This window comes from Coffea arabica, chromosome 8c, assembly GCF_036785885.1.
Source record: "Coffea arabica cultivar ET-39 chromosome 8c, Coffea Arabica ET-39 HiFi, whole genome shotgun sequence".
Lineage (NCBI taxonomy): Eukaryota > Viridiplantae > Streptophyta > Magnoliopsida > Gentianales > Rubiaceae > Coffea > Coffea arabica.
Window position 1 is genome coordinate 39,740,997 of NC_092325.1, and position 25,205 is coordinate 39,766,201.

Sequence of the window (25,205 nt, forward strand, 5' to 3'; positions counted from 1 at the left end):
AGATGAGGAAATGCTGGATATGGAAGCTATTGAGCAGAGTGCAAAAAAGAAAAAAATCAGAAGATGGGATGGAAAACACAGCTCAGACTCTAATGGTGGAAGGGACCAGCCCAGATTGGTCTCTAAACCAACCATGAGAGTTCTAGTATGGAACTGTCAAGGTGCAGGGAGGCCCTTGATAGTTCCCTATTTGAAGGAGGAAAATAAACTCCTCTCCCCTAGTCTAATATTTCTCAGTGAAACAAAAAACAGGAAAATATATATGGAAAAGGTCAAAAATATGTTGAACTTTGATAATAGTTTTATTGTAGAGGCTATGAATAGAAGTGGAGGGATAGCTCTTTTGTGGACTAAGAAGTCAAGATCTCAGAAGTACAAGGCACAGCTTTCACCATAGAGGCAAAAGTGGAAGATGAGGAAACGCATGAAAGTTGGTGGTTTATTGGAATCTATGCTAGCTGTGATAGTCAAATAAGGAAAGGACAATGGGAAGTGTTAAACAGAAGGAAAGCAGGATGGGGGAATAAATGGATTATAATGGGTGATTTCAATGACATCACTTCAGATGATGAAAAATGGGGTGGAAGGATGAGAGATAACAGAAGCTTCCAAGACTTTAAAAAGTTTATAAATGAGAACCAATTGGTGGATATTGGATTTGTAGGGAAGCCGTGGACATGGAGCAACAACTGATATGGAAACGGTGAAGTAAAAGAGAGATTGGACAGAGGCTTATGTTCCATTGAATGGTCACAATGCTATGAGGATGCAAAGTGCATACACATTGAATCGCATGCTTCTGATCACAGCATGTTGGTACTGGAAACTGAGAAGGAAAGGAAGAAATGGAAAAAAAGATTCCAATTTGATAAAAGATGGCTTCAACATGATGAGATTGAGGAGGTGGTAAAGAAGGCTTGGAATATCCCTTGTGATGGAACTAGGTGGTTCAAGGTGAAACAGAAAGTAAAGAATTGTAGAGTTGAGCTACTTAAGTGGAGTAGTAGTAAGAAAGGGAATTCGCTCGAAAAAATCAACTGGTGCAAAAATCAAATTGAGGAAATTAAGGCATCAGAGGCAGAAAATAAAAGGCAAAAGTTACAGGAGATGAAAGGGCAGTTGAAGCTGCATATGAGAATGAAGAGGCCTACTGGAACCAGAAATCTAGATTAAGATGGTTAAAAGAGGGGGATAAGAACACTCAGTTCTTCCATGCAACAGTAAAGGGTAGGAAGAGAAGGAATAGACTCCAGAAATTGAAAAAAACCAGTGGAGAATGGACTACAAATGATCAGGAGCTGGAAAGGGAAGTTGCTACTTACTATGAGGACCTGTTTAAGAGTTCAAGGTCGTGTGAACTAGAGGAAATCTTAGAAGGGATTCCTGTTTCTATAACAGAACAAATGAATAGAGAACTGACTAAAAAAGTAGAGGAAGAGGAGATAAAGGCTGCTTTCTTCTTTACGGATCCTAATAAGGCTCCTGGAAGTGATGGCATGTCTCCATTGTTTTTTCAAAAATTCTGGAGCATTATTAAGCAGGATCTGGTAAGTGCAATTCAAGGGAAGTGCAATTCAAGGGTTCTTTCATAATAGTGTCATTCTAAAAGCCATAAATCACACGATCATCTCTTTGATCCCAAAAGTGGACTGCCCTATCGAGATTAAACAGTTCAGACCTATAAGCCTTTGCCAAGTGGTCTACAAAGCTCTTGCTAAAATTCTTGTCAATAGACTAAAACGTTTCCTCTCTAGATGTATTAGCAAAAACCAATCTGCATTTGTACTAGGTAGGCAAATTTTAGATAATGTCATCTTGTCTCATGAGCTGTTGCACTTTCTAAAAAACAAAAGACATGGTAGAGTTGGTTCCATGGCTGTGAAACTGGATATGTCAAAGGCCTATGACCGGGTGGAATGGGATTTCTTGAAAGCTATAATGAAAAAGATGGGCTTCTGCACCACTTGGATAGGTTGGATAACTACCTGTATCAGCTCAGTGACTTACTTCTTCAACATAAATGGGGAACAAAAGGAGTTTATAATCCCGTCCAGAGGCATAAGGCAAGGAGATCCACTATCTCCTTACCTGTTTCTAATATGCTTAGAGGGGCTATCAAACCTGCTACAGAAAGCCAAGGTGGAAATGGAGCTAACAGGAGTTAAGATCAGTAGAGGGGCACCAGCAATCACTCACCTGTTTTTTGCAGACGACTCTTTAGTATTTTGTAAAGCTGATACTCAAGAAGCTGGTAAGCTAATGAAAATCCTCAAAGTGTACGAAAAGGCAATAGGGCAACTAATCAACATGGACAAATCTTCAGTGTTCTTCAGGAAAAACACAAGCCAATTAGCGAGGAAGGAAATCTGTCAAACTATGGGGTCAATATAGCAAATACGACAAGGACAATATCTTGGGTTACCTATGATTATCACAAGATCTAAGGAGCAGGTGTTTGGGTTCATAAAGAGTTCCATAGATAAGAAACTGCAGGGGTGGAAGAACAAGTTGTTGAACCAGGCAGGGAAGGAAATAATGCTAAAAGCAGTAGCCATGGCAATGCCAACCTACACTATGTCGTGCTTCAGATTGAATACAAAGTTATGTAGAGACTTTAGTGCCAAAATGGCTGACTATTGGTGGGGGGACACAGAGGGGAAGAAAAGGATGCACTGGATTGGCGGGAAAAAGTTGACAGAAAGGAGAAGTAAGGGTGGAATGGGGTTCAAGGATTTGCAATTGTTCAATAGAGCTCTACTGGCCAAACAAGTCTGGAAGTTACTAACACAGCCAAACTTGTTAGTCAGAAAAGTGCTGAAGGAAAAATACTATCCCAATCAATCTCTCTTTAACAGCAAGGTTCCTCAGAATGCCTCGTAGATATGGCAGAGTCTAGCGGCAGTCAGAAAAGAAGTGCAGAATGGCACCATGAGGAAAATAGGGAATGGTAAAGGAACACGAATCTGGGAAGACAACTGGATCCCCGATAGACCAGGAGGGAAACCAACAACTGAAAAGTCTCAAGGGTGTCATCTAAAGTACGTCTTTGAACTCATCATTAATAACAGATGGAACACTGTGCTAATCTTCAGAACTTTCAACCTTCATGATGCAGAGAGAATCCTGAGAATCCCTATAAGTCTAACAGGGAAAGAAGATAATTATTATTGGATGCATTCTCAGGATGGACAATACAAACTCAATCTGGTTACAAGATGTGGATGAAGGAAAAGGAGTTGGAAAGCATAAGAAAGAGAGAAGGAGCTGGACCAAGCTATGAAAGATCTATCACAAGGGTCTGGAAAACACTATGGAAGCAGAAGGTGAGTCAGAAAATGAAAGTGTTCATATGGAAGTGCTTGCATGGTGGACTACCTGTGAGGGGAGAAATATACAAAAGAACGAGACAAGGGAGTCCTATGTGTGCAGGATGTGAAGAAAAGGAAGAAACAATTGAACACCTTCTGTTCCAGTGTAGCAAAGTAAAAGAAATTTGGAAGTTATCGCTAGTACAATGGGATGGAATACAGCAACTCTTAAACTACTTCATCATATGGTGGTCTGCTGTAATAGAAGCTCAAGAAGATAGAGGTGGGGAGGATCAGGTGAACCTCACAATTAATATTCTTTGGCAGGTCTGGAAAGCCAGGAACGAGAGGGAGTTTAACCAGGAGGACAGGGAACCACATAAGATAATTTAGAAAGCCATGAAAGAATGGATAGAGTTTGAAGAGGCCAACAAAGGAACGGTGACAAGGAAGAACATTCAGGAAACGGAAATACAGCAAGGACCTGAGCAAGAGCATAATCAAATAGAGAGCCAATCCAGTCTGATGATCAAGGTCCATACGCTTCAAGATAAAAGGCAAAAAACAGTGGGGATTGGAATCACAGCAACTGACTCTATGGGACAACTTCAAGCAGGTTGGGCACCGAGGGAAAGAATGTCAGCAGACCCATTGCAAGACAAACCTGTTGCTGTGAGACTCGCAGTACTGAATGCGATCAACCAAGGATGGAGAAACATCACTATGGTACTGGACAACAGGGAGCTGGTGGAATGCATTAAGAAAACAAGAAACAGCAACCAACTGATGGCTACTCTAATAGATGACATTCAGTCCATAAGTAATTTGTTTCATAAGTGTTCTTTCTCTTTTGCTAATTCAAGGTATGTAGGAAGTATTAAGTTGAGCTTGCATGCTCTAAACATCTTTTTAGATGAAGAATGGGTGAATCCAATCTTAGGTGCTAGGCACCAACAATTTTTGTAGAACGGTAGTCCTTTTGATTGGACCTTTGTCCAAATACTGTAAAGTATTCGGTTATAAATATAAAGCTAACGTTTCGACAAAAAAAAAAAAAAATCGATTCTAAACCATAAATTTAATTGCTTGACTTGGCATTTCGGGTCATGTACACTCTCTAGTCCTTGACATTTGTGTCCACATATCTTTGCTCCTTAAGAAAATGAATCACTCCTAGCAGGCGAGCAGAATATCAACGTAATCTTATGTGAATTTGCTTTAAGGTATTTGGAATATAATTACAGTGTTCAGGCTAGCAAAGTCATGCATGGGAAGAGATAATATTTTGTTTCGTTAATGGTCATGCATGACTTTATAACAGCGACAGAGCCAGAAGTGTAATTCAGTAGAGGTAAATGTAATGTGTAAATGTAACCAGGCAAGCATTGAGATATATATGTTTAACATATAATATAAACGATATATCTAAAAAATTATGTACACAATCACTATGTATTTTTTTTTTTTTTTGGCAAAAGTGAAATGAAGTAAAAGCAATTTTCGTTAGTTTCAATCGTAGTTCAAAAATTAGCAAAAATTTTCAAATGGTTTTGCATGTTTAAAGCATATTGAGAATGAAGAAGAAAATGGGTAAACATAAAATTTAATGTTTGTTGGTGACTTTAATCAAGTGTGAGAAATGAAATGTATAGTCATTTATTTAAAAGTTGTTGATTTAGAATGTCAAATAAATATCTTGTTGAAGAATGATGGGTAATATTCTCTAAATGTGATGGCATAATTATTAACTTACACATGCAAATTAAAGATTTTGATTGGAGTAGCGGAGACAATTAAACAATCTTTTATAAATGTGAGGGCAAAATAGTATGTTTATGGATATAAACTGAAGATTTTGGTGGATTCATGAGGGCAATTGCACCACTTTGCCCCACTCTAAATTCGTTTCTGCCTTATTGCTGCCTTACAGATTGATATCAATTGGTTTATATTATGACATAGATTTTTTTGACGCAGCGTCTAAACCTATATCATGGGTTGGGGCTTGGGTTGCAAACGAGTCAAGTCGAATTTTTGATTTTATCAAGTGAAGTCTCAATTTAATTTTATCGAATTCAAACTCGACAAACTCTCAATATAAAGTTTGAGTTCGAGCTCGATTTATATTCGAGTCAAGTGAAACTCACGCTTGAGCTTAAAAATTAAAAATAATTATTTTTATATTTTTTAAAAATGAATAAAATAAAAATTTTTCTTAACAAATAATAAAATATTATGAATATTTGATAGGGTATTAATTGTTAGCAAATTTGTTATTAATTTTTCCCTTGTTCCTACCAAATATTGTGTTAATTGTTAACATCTACTCATATTTGGTATTTGAACTCAATTTCAGGGAGTGGAACAGAAAAGCACAAAAAAAGGAGGGACTTTCTGGAGAAAATTGAGACTCCTAAAAGCTCAACAAACCTGGCCCACAGGGAGAGGAGAAACGGACTTCCTCTTCTTTTTGTTGATGAAGGGTTGCCGACTAGGAGTCTGACTGTGAAGAATAAACGAAAAAGAAGGACATTGAGGAGCACTTAACTTTTTGTCTTTTCTTTTCCTTATCTTTGGCAGAGACAAAACGAAAATAGTGGGAGGCTGATTAGCATTAGAAAACAAAAATAAGGGAATTGGGAGAGTTTGACTTCTGGTAACCTTTCACTCAATTCAGCAAGGGGACCACGTAGGAGGTTTCCTTGTTAAAAGGGAATTCTTCTTATTAGTAGGAGAGCTTCGGTTCCTTTGCGGGTTTGGAGGGTCCAATTCCTTCGTTTTCTTTATTGGCCCTTTTTCCGTCTCTTCTAAGAAAACGACGGGGAACATAGCTTGTTTTTTATAATAACTTCTGCAATTTTGCATGGGATTTCCTCCATGAGATGAACTAATTCAATTTTTCTAGTCGAAGGTCAATTTGAGGACTCGGTCCGAACATCTGTGAGATCTAATTATTTTACTTATTTTTTTATTTATTGGTATTTGTACGTTTCCTGATTTAATTTCTTATGCTTGTTATGTTATTTGAATGTTAAGGGTCCGATATTCGAATTAACCTAATAATCTACTGTCAGATTAATTGATTGAATCCGTAATTGTTCAATTGGTTAATACTAGTGGCCACTAGCGTGATTGGTTTCATGTTAGGAAAATGTATGATCTAACTTAAACAAACCCTCGTAGCGTGTTTGTTGGTTAGGGTTGGGCTTTTCTAATTCTTAACGCAATCGAGAAATTAAATCCTATGGTCATACCTAAGGTTATTTCTTGGTTAGGAAAATAGTTAATAGTCGTACCTTGACTATTGAAAAGGTAAGAAAAGGCTGGTTGTTTATCGCGTGTATGACAACTATAACCAATCTGTTAATGAGTAATTGAATTATCTTTGCATCAATGATCAGTTGAATGGACTGTGTCTGAAAAGTTGCACCTTTGGCTAGAGTCGTATTGGTTATTGATTAATTTTTATTTATTTCTATTAGTTGTTTCATTAGTTAGTTAATTAGTTATTTTATATTTTCCAAAAATCTCCCATGCGTTGATCTCTAGAAGAAATGAATGATCCCCAGTCCCTGTGGATTCGACCCTGTTCACCGCTATATACAAAATTTATATTTTTTTCTTGAGTAGGTAATTATTATTGCACAGGCTGAACACCCTGTCAAATTTTATATAATTTTACTATTAAAATAAAAATTGTAAATATATAAAATTGAGTTACTTCAAGAACTAACGAGTTAAATGTTTTGGAATTCGAATTCGAATTGATCAAATTGAGTTCAACTTGAATTCGATGTTAACCAAACTTGAGTTTTGACTCAGAATTAATTGCGATCGACTCGCAAGCCGCTGGACTCGTGTGCGGATCATGATTTGGCTCGATATCTAATCAGTAGAATCTCTCTTTGTGCATCTTTATTTACACTGGATCAGCATGCATGAAACCAACATATCTTTGTCTTTTACCAATGTTACATGCACCAATTTCATACCCTAGTACCGGAGATGGAATCAAAAATGTTGGTCAGTAATTTCATACGTCAAATCAACAAATGTGTCAAGAATATACTAATTGGGAATGGTCAGTAAACAAATTTTTGGTATGATGCATGGCATTCCATGGGATCACTATTATTGCAGTTTTCAGAAAATCTTCTACGCTGCTTTGGGTGCAACTCTCAAGATACAATGGCTAGGTGTATTGAAGATGGAAAATGGAAGTGGCCTCAAGGTTGGAAAATGTCAAAGTAATTAATACTAGAAAGTTTTGTTCCAACGCCAGATTACAAAGATCAAACTAGATGGACTGCAAGTGGTAATGGTGTTTTTTCTATTGAATCAGCTTTGAAGGCAATCAGATGTAAAAAACCGTGGAATGGTACAAATTGGCTTGGAGTAAAAATCATACACCAAGATGCTCATTTACCCTATGGCTACTTTGTAAAAGAAAATTGGCAATAGGGGACAAATCGAGGAAGTGGGACTCGAAAGTGTAATCAACAAAGCAACAGTTGAGAAAAGTATGGATCACATAACATGTGTGGTGTACTTAAAAGTAAACTCTCTTGGGATTGTGAAATTCCTTGACTTGCTCCTCACTGGTCAAAGGATTCATTCTGCAATCAAATTAAGAGGACAGCTTTAGCAGTAAGGGAGTTGGGGATCCCTACCAAAATTTTGATATAGCGTGTGTTTGTAGAGTTTTCAGGAATATGCTGTAAGGAGGAGTGTATTAGTGATGATATAAGAATCTGTGTGTAACCTGATTTCCTGATATTAATAAAATTTACCATTTTACTTAAAAAAAAAAAGAAAAAGAAGAAGACAAATGAGTCCAATAACTTGGCAGAAGCAATTATAGCAGGTGATAGTTTTGTAGGAAGGTCACCGAGGGATAATCTACTATATTTCCTAAGGGTATGTTTGGTTCTACAGAATTGGAATTGAATTGGAATTAAAATTCTATAGAATTAGAATTCTAGGAATTGGAATTCCAAAACATTGGAATTCTTTTGTTTGGGAAATGCATAGAATTGATATAAAATTCATTTGAAATTCCAAATTCTTTGTTTGAATGCGAGAAGAATTCATTAAGAATTAGAATTGTTTCCATCTAACATTTGCTTACATAAAAATTTTCTTTTTTTCTTTTTCGTATGGAATAATTTTTTAAACATTTAGCTAATTGTTACGAAAGTTTCAAGGAAAAAATCAATTAATGCCTTTAATAATTTATTTTTTCTTGCATTTAACCAATTGTTATTAAAGCTTTAAAGAAAAAAACCAATTAGTTCCTTTTCTACAAAAAAAATATGGTATTACTCTTGTTTCCTTTATTCTTAATTAAATTATATTAGATAAAAAAACTAATTGGAGTATGTAAGACAACAAGATAAAGTTCATTGTGCATGTAAGTAAAGCTTCTGGACAATGATGAACAAGAAAGTAATTATTCACAAAATAAAAACAAGAAACTATGAAGTCTAAAGTATCTCTTAACAAGACCACATTAACATGCCTTTTCATGCAGACACGTTTGACCCAAAACTTCAAGAACAGTTTTGAACAAAAACCTGCATCACTTATTACCAACAAACCATAAATAACTCATCTTGTGCAATTCGTTGATTTTTAAAGAGAAAATTATCAGTGGAAAGGTGTGCTGCCAAACATACACAAATCCACATGCATAAACAGATATTATGCGTGCATAAACCCATATGTAAATCCAGTGAAATAATCTGATATTAATCACATGGTTCATGGTTGCACAAGTGAAGTTGCTCCAGTCCCTGCAAGAGAGCTTCTTCGACCTTTGCAAAGAATGCTGAAGATCATATATTCTCACAACTTGCTGAGCACTAATTATCATGACAGGAGTCTTAACATAAAAAAAACGATACATCTCTCAAAATGGTCCATCGCTTCTTGAACAAACCAAATGTCCTTTCAATCACATTTTGAGCAATTGAATGTCAAAGGTTGAATAACTGTTTAAAATTTTGAGACTTGTTCCCACTAGCAGACCACTCACTAAGATGATATCCAACTCCCCTATATGGAGCTAAGAAACCAGGGCTACTTGCATAACCCGCATCAACAAGAAAGTACTTGCTTGTAATGTTGGACAACAAATTGTTACTCATTTATAGTTAAAAGGAAAAAAAACACTCGATATCTAATTGTCACATACCCTTGGGAACAATTAATGGATCTGGATAAGGTAGTGACTCCCTAATTTTATGATAGCACGTAGAACTATATTAAAGTATTGACTAACTGCCTCACCTGATCTTATGAAATTAAAATTGACAGTGTGATTCTTAAAGTTGTGAGCAAAACATAGAGCAGCATTGCAACTACTTCAACAATAATATTTCTAGTATCCCTCTAGTATCCCTCAACCCACAATGCTCTCTTAAATTTGTACATAAAACAGTAAAACAATTATTGAGTCGAAGTTGCTCTACACAAACTCTGTTGATCACCAAGAAAACAAAAACCAATTTGAAGCTGCTTTTAGTACATGACTGGTTCCTGCAAATTGATACCAACAAGATCAGGGTTTATGTTGACAAGTTGATCGGTTTATAAACTAGTAATTAGTGATAATTACATGTATAAGATGATTTTCAAGCCACACAAGAAAAGACTAATAGTATAGAAATAAGCAGGTTATTGTTGTGTCCACATGAAATTATATTAGACGTCCATAATCATTCTAACTAGTTTCAGCACAACTTAGCTTTAGCTATAGATCAATTTAAACACAATGGGATAGTTATCATAGATAGTAAGTAAACGGTGACTAACAATAAGATTCATGTTATAGACTTATTGACTGATCATCATCAATTTCTAGTTTATAATATTACTCACTTGTAGCATACTTAATAAAGTTAGTGGTGCGCCTACAATTAAGACATATTGTGTCAAAATATATGTGTTAGGTGATATTTATCATAAGGGCTCTTTTTTTAATATAATAACTATGTTGTGGCATCAAAAAACTAAAACCAGAGGTCACTAATTGAATTAGTAATGCACTAACATGTGATTAAATCACTTATGGCTCAAAGATTAAAATCTTTCTTTTTTGTTAAAAGAAAATTAAAGCATGTAATTGTTGATCCCTGCTTGAAAAACTACATTAAGAGCAGATAAACTGGTTCGACTAACGGCCAAGCTTTTGGAGGCTATTCTTAAACAAAACATGTTAGTCCTACAATCACGGTAGAAAGTGCTAAGGTGCTTTAAGTTGACCAGATTCAATTTGCTGATGTTGTAGATCTCACAGCTAGGATACATAGAACAGAGTTAATTCTTTGCTTAGTTGAGTCAACGATCAACTTGAGTCAAAGATATTTTAGCCCATCTATATTGTTAAACCTTTCTGTTTACCACATAAAATTACTTAGAAATGAGGATTTAGATTTAGCCATACTAGATATGTGTGAACAAGAATAAAAATTTGAAACTTTTAAGCAATTGACTGTGGCCATCATATTAAACCACCATATTGTTAACATAAGTTAGAGAGTAATGATTTTAAACTTTATCATAGAAAAGGAAAATGTGTCAGCAATCAACTTGATTCCATAATCAATTGACTAATTCCCTTTTATATGTTAGTTGATTGTTGTTAAAAGTTATGCCCAAAAGTAATCATGTGCATGTGGTGAGTATGCAAAGAAGAAATTGTGGTCTTGTTGAGAACAATCACACCACAGCTTATTTGAATCCATCAACTGTGACAAATACAAGTTCATTAACTTGACTAAAATTGCATCCACTACTAAAGACTTCAGCAGAAGTAGTAATTAAATCACCGGAATGCAGCTTTAGGATGAAATAAGTTCCCTTGTTGAATGTCAATAACCTCAATTTTCTTTACTCCATTTTCTTTCTGTCGGTAGATTCTTTCTTTCTCCATTTCCCCCCTCCTTTTGTGCATTTTAGATTCTTTATTTCTTCCTCCTTTTGTACTTTTAGAATCCATTAAATTTAAGCGCTAATTGAGTACTAAACTTTATATTGAATTTTGGGAAAATGTATATATCACGTTTCAAACCTTGTCTAAAGTCTAAACTTATTTTATCAAGGGATACAGAGTATTTATCTTTGAGTTGCATATGTAAAAAGCTGGAGTTGAATAGACCACAAATCTCCAGGATGTGATGCAACTTGCCGTCTATCCTTGTTTTGCTCATCATCCTCAAGAATAACAGCTTTATTATCTCCTAGAGCTGACATTAAGTTGACACCACAAAATTAAAACATTGACTTCTTTACTATATAGTATATTAGGAACAAAAATTGCATGATAACAAGGTTGTACGTAGGGCTTACGCTTTAAAAATGTCAATACTTCAATAAAAAGAAGATTGAACATGCTGCTCATACACCAATCCAGTACCAAGTTTCTATAAAAAATAGACCTCCGTCCTTAACAAGGGTCTTTCCAACTGTAGGTTCTGAGCCATTGCTAGGCTGTAAAACCAAAGTCAAGAACCATTACTAGAATTAATATCTGGCACTCAAGGGTTAGGTAGTGCTTTGTAAGAAAACGTCAAATTTCAGTGCAAATTCTTAGGAGATATTACCTTCAAGACTGAAGAACCCAATTCGAGAAAATTAGGTAGGGGTAAGGAGAGAGCACTCAGATTAGTCTTGCGATTGGCAAGGTGATAGGTGGATACGTGGCAGGAGAGGCGAAGGGAAGAGGGATGGCAGAAACGAAGAGCGATGGGGGAAACGATGGTGGAAACGGCAAAATGTTAGGGCGGAGGTAGAAGCGATGGTGGAGAGTAGGAGCACTTGCGGGTGAGAAAAAATGGTGAATTAGAATAGGAGAGAGGGATGCTTGTATATTTGACCCGCTTTTAATTTTTTACCCATGTTAGATCCGCGTGTATATCCATTTCTTAGAGTTTAGTTGTGGAATTGGAATTAGAATTCTTTTGGTCCAATAAAGAATTCAATTCATGGAATTGGACCCCCATAGAATTCAAATTGAATTCTAATTCTTCAAGTGAAGTAGAATCCAAACAACAGAATTGGAATTGGAGCCCCAATTCCAATTCTAAACCCCAATTCTATGGGGAACCAAACATACCCTAAGGGCAATATTAGCGCTTAGTTAGAAGGCAGTGCTTCATAATCCCGTTAAGTGCCGAATATTAATCTTTTAATAAAAGTCATTAAAATTAGTGAATTAAGAAAAAAAATTTCTATTAAGCTTGTTTAATAACAAAATTTCCATAAATTTGAATACATTAAAATCTACTTAATTTTTTTTACAAAATTTAAAGTGAAAATTCAATCACTTGATTGGCTGTATGCTCAAATTAGTGTAATCATACTCATCCAAAATCATTTTCTTCCACCACAGCCCAACACGCTTTTACACATATACACATACTTTCTTGCTCTCTCATATATGTGTGCTTTTGTCATATATGCATACAGACACTCTCTCTCACAAACACATACACACAAATTCACACATTTTCGTCACCTACACACATTTTCTAACATTATATGTTTATCATACAACAAAAACGTGCATCATTTTTTCTTCCAAACACACACATAAACATACTCTCTCTTGGACAAAAATATTCGATTTTCGTGTTAGTTCATTTAATCAAAATTAAAAAGTAATAGTTAAAAAATTACTTTCATCTAAAGTAAAATAAAATATTTGTAGCAAACTGTATAATATACATAAAATACAATACTTCAATTTAGTGCTCAAATTCAGCAGATTATGAAACAAATTGACTTTATAAATTCAGCAAATTCAGACTTAAGTTTCAGTTTTTAGGTTTTAAATTTCAATTTTATCAAATGCTCCCTAAGTCATATTTTCTGCATTGCATATCACATTTTATTCTGATGGAACTGATACACAATACCCTCTTTATTTTCAATCTTACACAACTTAGATACACTTTTTTTTGGCCATTTTGGAGTAATAAGCTACAATTAAACGAGACAAAATTAGCAAACATGTATATCTTTCTTAGCATTTTTTTGGCCTTTTTTGGCATTCTTGTTTGGGAATTGACTTAATTTCTTTTAGGCAGGTTTCTTATTTTGTGTGAAAGTAACTAATTTTTTAATTGGTTTTAGTTAGTTGAAATAGTAGCCAAGAAATTTCCTATTTTGTTTAGGATTTAGAAATTATTTCCTATTATGTATAAGTCTAGGAATTAGCACTGGTTTCCTGTTGTTATTTGGGTTTTGGCCAAATAATGTTCCCATAAATAAGTAAGTTGGCATACTACAAAAGGACACACAAGGACACCCAATGGCGTCATGTAGCCTTATACATGGAGTGTGAGAGAGGGTTCTTGGGAAATGAGAGATGGTATACAAGGGTTGGGTTTGGGTTCAAGTTGTATTCTTGTATAGGATTTTCCTCTCATAATAAAGAATAGGCTTCTCACGGTAGACGTAGACTCAATGATGAAGTCGAACCACATTAAATATTGTGTGTCATTTATTTTTCATGCTTGTGGCTTATTTGTTATTAAATTGTTGTATACTTGATATTTCAATAGTTACTTATTCCGCGCTTGGATTCTAACAATTCTAGATTAGAACAGACCTTCCATGAGAAACAATAATTTAATAAAGAAAAAAAAGAAGAAATAAATGAATCATATGCTTCTCTGTTCAATTAAAACAGATATTTTGCTTCCTGGTGCTGATTGAGATAATCATGACGATCCCTGGTGGAAGTTCCAGAGCTTGGTGCATTCATAGAAATCGCAAAAGGTCTGCAGGCCAAGCACGAGAAGCAGCGCGCCAGTGGAAGCCAGGGCCAGACATTTCCATGAAGCATACAAATTCTTCTTCAACCCTCTAACCGTCCTGATCAAAAGCTTCTTGCCGTAGAATTTGTTAACTTTCTCAACGGCAACCTCGATGTTAGACTTGTGATCTGAGCCGGCATAACATCTCTGCATACCGTTGAACTGATCAGCAATTTCCCCATCCGTGAGAGCCCCCTTGATCACCCCATTTTGCTTCAGCAGCTTCACGTCTTCTGCGGTGTCTATAATCCCATTCATGAGGTTGACGTATCGAGCAAATTTAAGGGTTGACTTACACATAGCAGCCTCGTAAGCCACCAGATTCCTCATTATCACTTCTGAGCTCGCGTTCAAATTCATTACAGGAAGGTACAAAGCGGCTTCCTCTTCCACGAACTTGATCTCTTGAATGCTCCCAATGAAGGGTTTGCATTGCACTTTAGCATAGCGCCAGAGATGAGATACCGACGGAATTTCGATTTCATCATGTTCTGAATTTTGCTCTCCAGTACCCAGGTTGCCTTTTCTGTACAGCCCAGAAATAGTTGACCATGGAATACTCGAGACAAACTTAACAGGGCTAAGAAATCGCTGGGTACGCTTAGGACCAATGGTCTCCACCAAGTCCAAGAGTGTTTCCAAATTATTGTGAGCCACGTCTGGATCTTCATTATCAGTCGAGAAGGACGAGGATGAAGGGGTCGATGAGTTCCTGAATTCTGTATAAGTTGGCACGACTTGAATGGGACCATTTACTAAGCATCCGGACACGGCAGGACCTGGGACATTAACAATCATATGATACATCATATCTAACAAATGCAGAGGTCTACGGTAACGGCATTTGTTGGTCTTATCAATAGAGAACTTAACAGGAGATTGTGCTTCACACAATTGAAATAACATTGAGATCAACTCAATATCATCTTCTTCCCCCTGATCATTGGAATTAGGAGAGACTTGAAGAGACTTGCGAATCTCTTTCAACAGAACAAATGGGAGTTGATTCTCAAGCATCATGATATCTCTCGTGACAATAGTGTTGTCCAACAGTCTCCTGTCCGTGGTCTCATCTTGCACAAGATAAGAATGCAAGATGTGGAGAAAGAAACAACTGTCTATTGCTATGATCCACGCCAACGTATCTTGATCATAGTCCATGAACTTATTGTAACAAGCCCGGATAGAGGGATCTATCTCCTTCAACCTGTTGATCACGATGTGTTGGAAATTGGAAATCTGCTCCGGGGTTGAGATCTCTTTGATGGCAGCGAGCTTGTACCTCTCCATCTGATAGAGCTCGGGGCGTAAATGATGGTACGGCCCCATGGCTATGAGCTGAGGAGTATAAGCTTCGGGTTTTTTAAGGCTGAGCGTTTTGGGGACTTCAAAAACAGAAACGGGAGGGAGATGATCGATGTCAACGGCAATTTCTTTCCGGAAGATGTTGCTGATTCGATCAACCCAGCCCCTGGCGCAAGAGCTTAAGGGAACTGTGGCTGATGAATATGAATATGAATGTTCCATTCCTTTGGTTTTTGGGATGACGTGAAAATGTTAAAGTTTGACGATTGGGAAGCAATGCCGCGTGGTGGTATTTATAGGAACGCTGTACTACAAATTTGACATGTTAAAAATTGTGGATATATATATATATATATATAGAGAGAGAGAGAGAGAGAGAGTTAAATATGAAGACGTCGAAAAGTACGCGGCTATGAAATTAATAAGGAATTTTTACTGTTGGATTAATTTTGCAACAACCTTGAAATGATGACTGTTAGTTATAGGCTGTTAGTTCTTGCCAAAAAAAAAAAAAGACTGTTAGTTATGGATTAAATCACAAGCAAATCAATAATTCAGGAATTTCTGTTCCCCCTCAACTCTCCCCAAAAGAAATCCTTCTTGTAATGTGAAAAGAAAAGAAAAGTGTTGGGTTATGAGAGAGCCAAACCCGGGGAGAATTTAACCATAAGCTAGAATGGGAACCACAACCATGGGCTTGACACCACATCCAACCCAAAACCTTAAGGCATTGAGTCTATGGATCATTCCCACTTATATGTTCCTCATTCTACTCATCTCTTTTCGATGTGAGACAGTGATTCACACTTGATTTCCGAAAAGAGATGAGTAGAATGAGGAACATATAAGTAGGAATGACCCATAGACTCAATGCCTTAAGGTTTTGGGTTGGATGTAGTGTCAAACCCATGGTTGTGGTTCCCATTCTATCTCATGGTTAAATTCCCCCCGGGTTTGGCTCTTTCATAACCCAACAAGTGGTATCAGAGCCGATGGTTCGGTTGGGCAGTGACTCCAGGATAAAAAGCCAGTGGGAGTGGTGAGACGTGGCTTGGATAAGAGCGGGAAAAAAAAAATCATGCAGACCTGCAGTGAGGCAAGGGCATGTGGGCTCTTGAAGCAAGAATCATACACTCCAGATTGAAGTGGGCTTGATGGAGTGGATGGGCTAGGGAGAGAGGTCCGACGTGAAAGAGATTCACACTTGAGGGGGAGATTGTTGGGAAATCAAGTGTGAATCAATGTCTCACATCGGAAAGAGATGAGTAGAATGAGGAACATATAAGTGGGAATGACCCATAGACTCAATGCCTTAAGGTTTTGGGTTGGATGTGGTGTCAAGCCCATGGTTGTGGTTCCCATTCTAGCTCATGGTTAAATTCTCCCCTGGTTTGGCTCTCTCATAACCCAACAAAAAGAAAGATAAGGCAGCATTTTGTGTGCTAGCCATGGGAAAATCTCCAAAAATTATGATACTCGAAATTTAGCATTGGAGTGGGGTTTGTCTTTAGCTGCTTTCAGTTGCTTGAACATTGTACATCGACAGGAATTGAACTTTAACAAAAGAATGCAGATACAACTATTGAGTGCAAAATTAACAAAAAAAAAAAAATGGTAGACTAAATACATAAGGACTTTTTCATCTTTTTCTCTTATAGACGATATCCTTAACAAATTTTTTTTTTTTTTTGCAAATAACTGAACTTTACAAAACTGGGTTTGGTCTATTCGGTCCATTAATTCTTTTTTCTTTTGTATATTATATTGTTCCTTTGTTAGGAATCGCTCTGTGGGCATGTTATTGTAACAAAAAATCCAATACTGACCACAAAAAATTTAGAAAATCCTTTTGTTTAATTTTACATGAGAAACGTGGTGATAAATTGAGGCGCTACTATGCCGACCCTTTGTAACAAAATCCAATACCACAGCGGCACATTCGTTCAATTCAACATATAAGAGGCTAACTAAGGATAAAATATTCTTGGAGGGAAAAGGACATGAATGGCTTTTTTTTTTTAAGCTAACTAAGGATAAAATATTCTTGGTGGGAAAAGAATTGGAGGGAAAAGGACATGAATGGCCCTTTTTTTTTTTTTGAAGCTAACTAAGGATAAAATATTCTTGGAGGGAAAAGGACATGAATGGCCTTTTTTTTTTTTTGAAGCTAAATAAGGATAAAATATTCTTGGAGGGAAAAGGACATGAATAGCCTTTTTTTTTAAGCAAAAAATAAACAACATTAATATCGTTGTCTGTAGAGGTTTGTTTTCCTCGAATTAATATAATTTAGTGATTTAGTTGTTGACCGATGGAAAAACTCTTATCTCTTGAAGAGAGGTGCAGAAGCTCTCCCATTGGCTTAGGCGGGCCTTCCATCACTTCGACTGATGCGGACGTGGTTCCTCTAGTTGTGAAGAAAGAAGTAATGAAAGAAAAGGGAAGCCCGGGCCGCGTTTGGTTATATATCATTCTAAACCTACTCCTTCTTGACTGAAAAGAATATAGATCCAACGAACAAAGTAAATTGATCCAATATAAGTAAAGATTTAGTTTTTACTTTCAACCTCTAATGACTTTGTTGTATTTGTAATGCTAATGTCTTATTTTTATTGTGCTGATATTATTTTTGTAATATCGGCTTTGTGGTTGTACTTGGTGAATAAAATTTGATTTAGAGAAGCTTTAGGTTTCACTTTAGAAATAAAATCGAGTTCTATTTAAAATTTGTTTAACAATGAAATTTCTAAATTAAACATAAACACAAAAGAGAGTTCTTTCAACTAGGAAATCTCTATATTGTGTTTCTTTCATTTTTCTTTCTTGCTTTCTTTCATTTTTTTTTTGTTCTTTTTTTTTTGTCTCATACAAGCACTAAAAGTGAAAGAAAAGAAATGTAGAGATTTTGAACCTGCCATCTACTTATGAGGATGATCTAAAGTATTGATCAATAATATGACAAATAAAGTTATACACTTGCTTGGATATTAGCATTTGCCCAAGTTTATTGAGTTGTACTTCTAACTCTAGTACTATATATTTGTTTTTGGTTCTAGAGTTGAGAATTAGCATAATCGAAGTATAAGAACTGTTTAGAAGACACATTATGTCATTTTCATTTTCTTTGTTTTTCTTTTTTTTTAAGGGTACAAAGAACGCATATTATGTTAGATTTAGTGATTATCAACTTTATGAGTTTGAAATTTTTCTTGAAATTACCTTAACACTTAATACTAATATAACTCATAGACCTCCTCATGCATAAATTGGCACATCTAAATTCTCTTACATTGATAGAGCAATTATTGGGCACCTTTTGTGCTGTTATTTGGTCATAATTTTGGCTACTTACTGTGCTAAATATTGAGTTTTTGTTCATATTTGATATTTGTGTAAATTATAGGTGGTTGGTGTCAAAAGTGATCTCTCGAGGCAAATTTTCAGAAGACTTTTTATTTCATGGCATGCCCACGCCAGAAACTGAAGAGAGACACCTAAAAGACGAACCCCACAGGATTGGTAAAGGAACAAAAGAATTAGGATGCGGCTACTCTCAAGTGGGCCGAAAAGGAGGTAAGGCCCAAAAAGTTTTAATCCTAAAAAGCTTTTGAACTCTGGTATTTTTCTTGGCTTGCGGCGGTTACTTTGAGAGAATTGGCAAAAAAGACAAATTCACGTGGGATCTAGAGATTAGCTTCAGTTTTTTCTTGTTAGACGATTTGGCTCTCTGCTTTAGTTTTGTATGATTCCCTTTTAGACTTTTGCCTTTACTTTTCCAAACGAACACCAAACCCACAAAGAGAAGCAGGATTTTTCGTCTGTTCCTTCGTTAATTCATTTTTCCCAATTCTTTAGCAATTGTGTGGATGGAATCAATCAAACCACGTGAGATTGATACGATGAGGAGCGGCTAGATTTCTCCTCTACCCAAAGGTCGACACGAAGGCATGGTCCATAACATATGTGAGATCTAATCGAACTTTCACTGTTTCTTCTAATCCGTTACTATTCGTGCGTTTCCTGGATTAATTGTTTATGGTTATTTTATTAATTGAGTATTAACAGTCGGATATTTAATTTAATCTAATAGCCTACTGTCACGTTAACTAAATTGAATCTGTAATTGTTCGTTTAGTTGATAACTATAGTGACAACCACCATAATTGGGTTTATGTTGGGGAAACGTAAGATCTAGTTTAAATAAACCCTCTTACCGTGTTTATTGGTTAGGGTTGGGTTTTTCTAACTTTAATGCAATTGGATAATTAAATTCCTACGATCGTACCTAAGGTTATCTTCTGGCTAGAGAAGCAGTCAACGGTCGTACCTTGACAGTCAAAAAAGTAAGAAAAAACTGGCTGTCAGAGTTTGTTGATAGTTATAACCAACCTAGTGACGAGTGAATGAAATGTCTTTGCATTGATGATTATTTAATTGGACCGTATCTGAAAAATTGATCTTTTGGGTAGAATTTTATTATTTGCTACTTTTAGTAAATTGTACTTGGTGAGTTAACTTTTGAATCTTGTTTGTTTTATTTTCATTTTCATTTCATTAAATATCCCCCAATTTTGTTCTATTGATTTGGAAAGAAACAACTTCCTATCCGTTCCCTGTGGAATCGACCTTACTTGCCATTGTTTGCAAATTTAATACTTTTATAGACAATTCTGGTATATCGGATCAAGCAAACTCTTCAGAAATAGGGTGAATCAAGTAACCTATTGCACACTTAGGGTCCTTGCTCCAATACTTGAATTTGTTCTATAATTAATTATGGTGGTAACTAGGACTTTTTAGTAATTATTATTGCACAGGCTCGATACCTGTCAATTTTTTACGTCGTTGCCGGGGAACGGTGTTTTGGTTAATTTTGTTTCTTTCTAAGTTGTTTTTCTTTGGATTTGTCTGGCATTTTTCTAGTTTATGTCTCGTTCTTCTCGTACATGTGAATTGATTTTCGACCCAAAAATAGAAAAGACTGAGCACCAAACTAGGAAAGAAACTAGACAGCTCAGAGAGGAACAATCTAGCGTTGCATCTCAGAGATTGGACCCAGAGGTTGAGTCAACAGAATCGAGTGGTGATAATTTAAGTGACCCAAGCCAAGAGGACATCCCTATGGCAAATGCAAGAACGCTAAGAGAGTTGGCTGCTCCGGAATTAGCCCAATAGTCTTTGTGCGTCACATTTCCAACTATAGTTGAGAATACCTCTTTCGAACTAAAATCCGGATTAATTCACCTCTTACCCACGTTCTATGGCCTCTCGGGTGAGGAACCCTGTAAACATATCCAAGAGTTCGATGTGGTGTGTTCTAGTATGAAACCTCCAGGGATTACTGAAGAACATATCAAACTTAGAGCATTCACTTTCTCCCTCAAGGATGCAGCGAAGGATTGGTTATGCTACCTACCTGCAGGTAGTATCACAACATGGGCTCAACTGAAAAAGAAATTTTTGGAAAAAATTTTCCCTGCATCCCGAGTTGCAAGTCTAAGAAAAAAAATATGCAGCATTAAGCAGTATCTTGGGGAATCCCTATATGACTATTGGGAAAGGTTCAATAAGTTGTGCATTAGAATCCCACAACATCAAATTAGTGAACAACTATTGATCCAATACTTCTATGAGGGACTTCAGTCATCTGACAGAAGTATCATTGATGCTGCGAGTGGGTGAGCACTGGCAAATAAGACTCTGAGAGAAGCATAGGAACTTATCGAAGCAATGGCAGAAAACTCTCAATAATTCAATTTTCGTGAGAATAATCCTATCCGTAGGGTTAATGAGGTAGAGACGTCGTCCATACAACAGCAGCTATCGGAGCTAACATCTTTTGTTCGGCAATTAGCTGTGGGGAATGTGTTTCAAGCAAAGGTCTGCGGAATTTGCACAAACGTGGGCCACTCCACTGACTCGTGCCCTATTCTGCAAAAGGATGGGGTTGAACAAGTGAAAATGGCTAGAGGCGTGCTCGCACCTCGTAGGCAGTACGATCCATACTCAAACACGTACAATCCGGATTGGAGAGACCACCCTAACTTCAACTATGGGAACAGGCCACAGAGTTCATTCTCAAATCTTCCACCAGGGTTTCAGCAATCATGGCAACCGAATCCTCAACCGTCGTTCTCTAATGCAAGAAGCTCTTTGCAGAACCTGGTCACGAGTACTGCTCAATTCTAGCAGGAAACCTGTGTCTTGAAGAGCGGTGCAAAAGCTCTCCCTTTGACTCAGGTGAGCCTTCCACCGCTTTGACTGCTGCGGACGCGGTTCCTCCTGTTGTGAAGAAAGAAGTAAAATGTCATCTCTAGAAGAGAGGTGCAGAAGCTTACCCTTTGGCTCAGGCGGGCCTTCCACCACTTCGACTGATGCCGACACGGTTCCTCTCGTTGTGACAAAGAAGTAATGAAAGAGAAGGGAAGCCCGGGCCGCGTTTGCTAATATATCTAAATCTACTGCTCCTTGATTGAAAGGAATTCATATAGATCCAATGAACAGAGTAAATAGATCCAATATAAGTAAAGATTTAGTTTTTACTTTTCAATCTCTAATCAGTGTTGATATTATTTTTGTAATATCGGCTTTGTGGTTGTACTTTATGAATAAAATTTGATTTAGGGAAGCTTTAGGTTTTACTTTAGAAATAAAATCAAGTTCTATTTAAAATTTGTTTAACGATGAAATTTCTAAATTAAACATAAACACAAAAGACAGTTCTTTCAACTAGGAAATCTCTATATTGTATAGTGTTTCTTTCATTTTTCTTTCTTGCTTTCTTTCATCGTTTTTTGTTTTTTTTTTCTTTTTTTTTTTTTGTCATACAAACACTAAAAGTGAAAGAAAAGGAATTTAGAGATTTTGAACCTGCCATCTACTTATGAGGATGATCTAAAATACTGATCAATAGTATGACAAATAAAGTCATACATCCACTTGGATGGTAGCATTTGCCCTTATGTATTGAATTGTACTTCTAACTCTAGGACTATATATTTGTTTTTGGTTCTAGAGTTGAGAATTAGCATAATTGAAGTATAAGAACTGTTTAGAAAACACATTATGTCATTTTCATTTTCTTTGTTTTTCTTTTTTTTAGGAGTACAAAGAAGGCAAATTATGTCAAATTTAGTGGTTATCAACTTTATGAGTTTGAATTTCCCTTCAAATTACCTTAGCACTTAATACTAATAATAACTCATAGACCCCCCTCATGCATAAATTGGCACATCTAAATTCTCTTGCATCGTTTGATAATTGAGATTTTTTTTTTCCTTTAGTTTTATTGGTTTCTTGCTATATAGGAGGAAATTGGGAAAGAAAATTAGTGAGTAATTGTTAACCACCAAGAGAAAGATTATCTTCAACATGAATGTGAAAAGGATGAAAAATGGAATTAACATACAAAAATATTAAAAATATCACGGGGAAATGTTCCTTATAGGTAATCGGCTGTACTAAGTGAATTATGTAGTCGAAAATTCTTTTAAAAAATATGGAACTTTCTAAAGGACAATAATAAATGTAGATATACAATAGATTCAATTAATAAATTAATCATCATCGATTGTTGAACCATGCAAATTAAATTAGCCTTTTGTGATCATTATCACTGTCATTATTATTTATCAGTTAATAGTAATGGATTTTTTTTTGTTGAAACCCATAGAGTGTTTTATAACTAAAAATATAGTTATAGGTTTATATTTTTTCCTACCCTATTTTCTAAAATTTTTTCACTCTTTTAATTTCTTCTAGTATTTTTAAATTTTTATTTTTAATTAAAAATATCAATTACATTGGTGAATAAATATTGATTCCCTATTAAAATAATAGTCAATCACAAAATGAGCCTATGATATCCATCAACTCATTCCGATTAACCTTAATCAAACGATAAGTATCGCAATGAATAATTTTGAAACTCATTCCTTGAGGAACCAATTTGCCTAATGCCTTCTAAGTACATGGAACAAATTGACCTATGCTAAACTTGATTGACGGCACAATTTGGGTAGATAGATTTTTTCGTGAAAATTCATGAAATATGCGATGCAACTCCCCAACCATGATCAACTGTAAGTAAAGAAAAAGTAAATTCAATGAATGATTGGTACTTAAGATTATATTTAGTGCATAAGACATGTTCTGGGTGTGTGCAAATAATCAAAATTAGTTTTTGTAAATGATATATATGATGTGGTGATTAGTTATTTGGTAATTAATTTCAATTAGCTAATTACTAACATAATTTAAGTTCATGGTTGTAATTAGATTTCAAATTTAAAATTTGCATAGTTGTCATTCATCTAAAACTGATAATACATACACTATCAATATATAGAATATTAATCCTTAAGTGAATCCGTTAACTTTCTTTTACTTTTTTTTGTCCCTCTCCTTCTTTCTCCTTATTCCGAAAATTCAAGCAAACTTTTCAACTGTTGTCTAACTGATTCTCAAGTTAATACCTAAATCTTTTTTTAAATCTAGTAATATTTCATTAGTTGACACTTGTCACAATCATCATTTGCATCATGGTACAATTTTCTTTTTCTTTTTATTCAGATAAAAAATTTATTTACTAATGTAATATGTTTTAATTTTTATTACAATGAAACATTATTACTCATGTTTAAACAATATGGGGGACTTCAACTCCTACATGCACATATCCAAAATTTTAATTTTCATCCAATTTCTAATTACATTTTTGTTCATAATACTAACATTTACCGCTTTCATTAATGGCCATTTAATGTAATCACATTTAAATTTCTAATTCTTCCATTTATCTTTACACTCCACTTAATTAACTTATCTTTCTACAATACTTATGAGTCTTTTTTTTTTTGTTTCAAGTACAAAATCGTAACACAATATTTGAAAAGTTCACCATTTTCTTCATTCTCGATCCTCTTTTTCTTTCATGTTTCTTTGATGCCATTCATGTTTTTTTATTTTCATTTTTGTTGGGGCCTGTATATCGGGAGAGTTTCCAAAATATCTCCAATTAGCAGGCCATTTTATGATGACCAAATTTGTAAAAGGGCTTCCCCTGTAATATCAAAGTTTTTTTTTTACATGAATTGCGTTCTTATTGTTTGGTCCCACTAGCAACTGGCCTTTCCTGTTCACAGCAGAGCTTTAGGCTGTCTTCCTCTACCCACCCCAGAACCAAGCACTACTGGCCTTCTCATATTGGTTTTGTCCACAGTGAGCAGAACTGTTCACTTTCCACCATAGCCAAAACCGATTCTAAACCATAAATTTAATTGCTTGACTTGGCATTTCAGGTCCTGTACACTCTCTAGTTCTTGACATTTGTGTCCACATATCTTTGCTCCTTAAGAAGTGAATCACTCCTAGCAGGCGAGCAGAATATCAACGTAATCTTATGTGAATTTGCTTTTAAGGTATTTGGAATATAATTGCAGTTTTCAGGCTAGCAAAGTCATGCATGGGAAGAGATAATATTTTGTTTCGTTAATGGTCATGCATGACTTTATAACAGCGACAGACCCAGAAGTGTAATCCAGTAGAGGTAAATGTAATGTGTAAATGTAACCAGGCAAGCACTGAGATATATATGTTTAACATATAATATAAACGATATACCTAAAAAATTATGTACACAATCACTAAGTATTTTTTTTTTTTTTTGGCAAAAGTGAAATGAAGTAAAAGCAATTTTCGTGAGTTTCAATCGTAGTTCAAAAATAAGCAAAAATTTTCAAATAGTTTTGCATGTTTAAAGCATATTGAGAAT

General features: G+C 35.6%; 1 protein-coding gene and 1 long non-coding RNA gene across 2 annotated transcripts; both read right to left on the reverse strand.

Moving 5' to 3' along the window:
• Positions 1-9,455: 9,455 nt before the first annotated feature.
• LOC140013899 (uncharacterized) lies at positions 9,456-12,126 on the reverse strand. Its single transcript, XR_011820748.1, has 3 exons — positions 11,912-12,126; positions 11,658-11,798; positions 9,456-11,554 (listed from the first exon to the last, which is right to left on the reverse strand). It is a non-coding gene; the product is annotated as an uncharacterized lncRNA (long non-coding RNA).
• A 1,795-nt stretch (positions 12,127-13,921) lies between these two features.
• On the reverse strand, positions 13,922-15,724 carry LOC113706128 (putative UPF0481 protein At3g02645). Its single transcript, XM_027228018.2, has one exon. The coding sequence runs from the start codon at positions 15,653-15,655 to the stop codon at positions 14,033-14,035; it is 1,623 nt and encodes a 540-aa protein (XP_027083819.1). The 5' UTR covers positions 15,656-15,724; the 3' UTR covers positions 13,922-14,032.
• Positions 15,725-25,205: the final 9,481 nt, after the last annotated feature.

Excerpts from the sequence above, each read along its gene's own strand:
- LOC113706128 (XM_027228018.2), bottom strand. The coding sequence starts at position 15,655 with ATGGAACATTCATATTCATATTCATCAGCCACAGTTCCCTTAAGCTCT.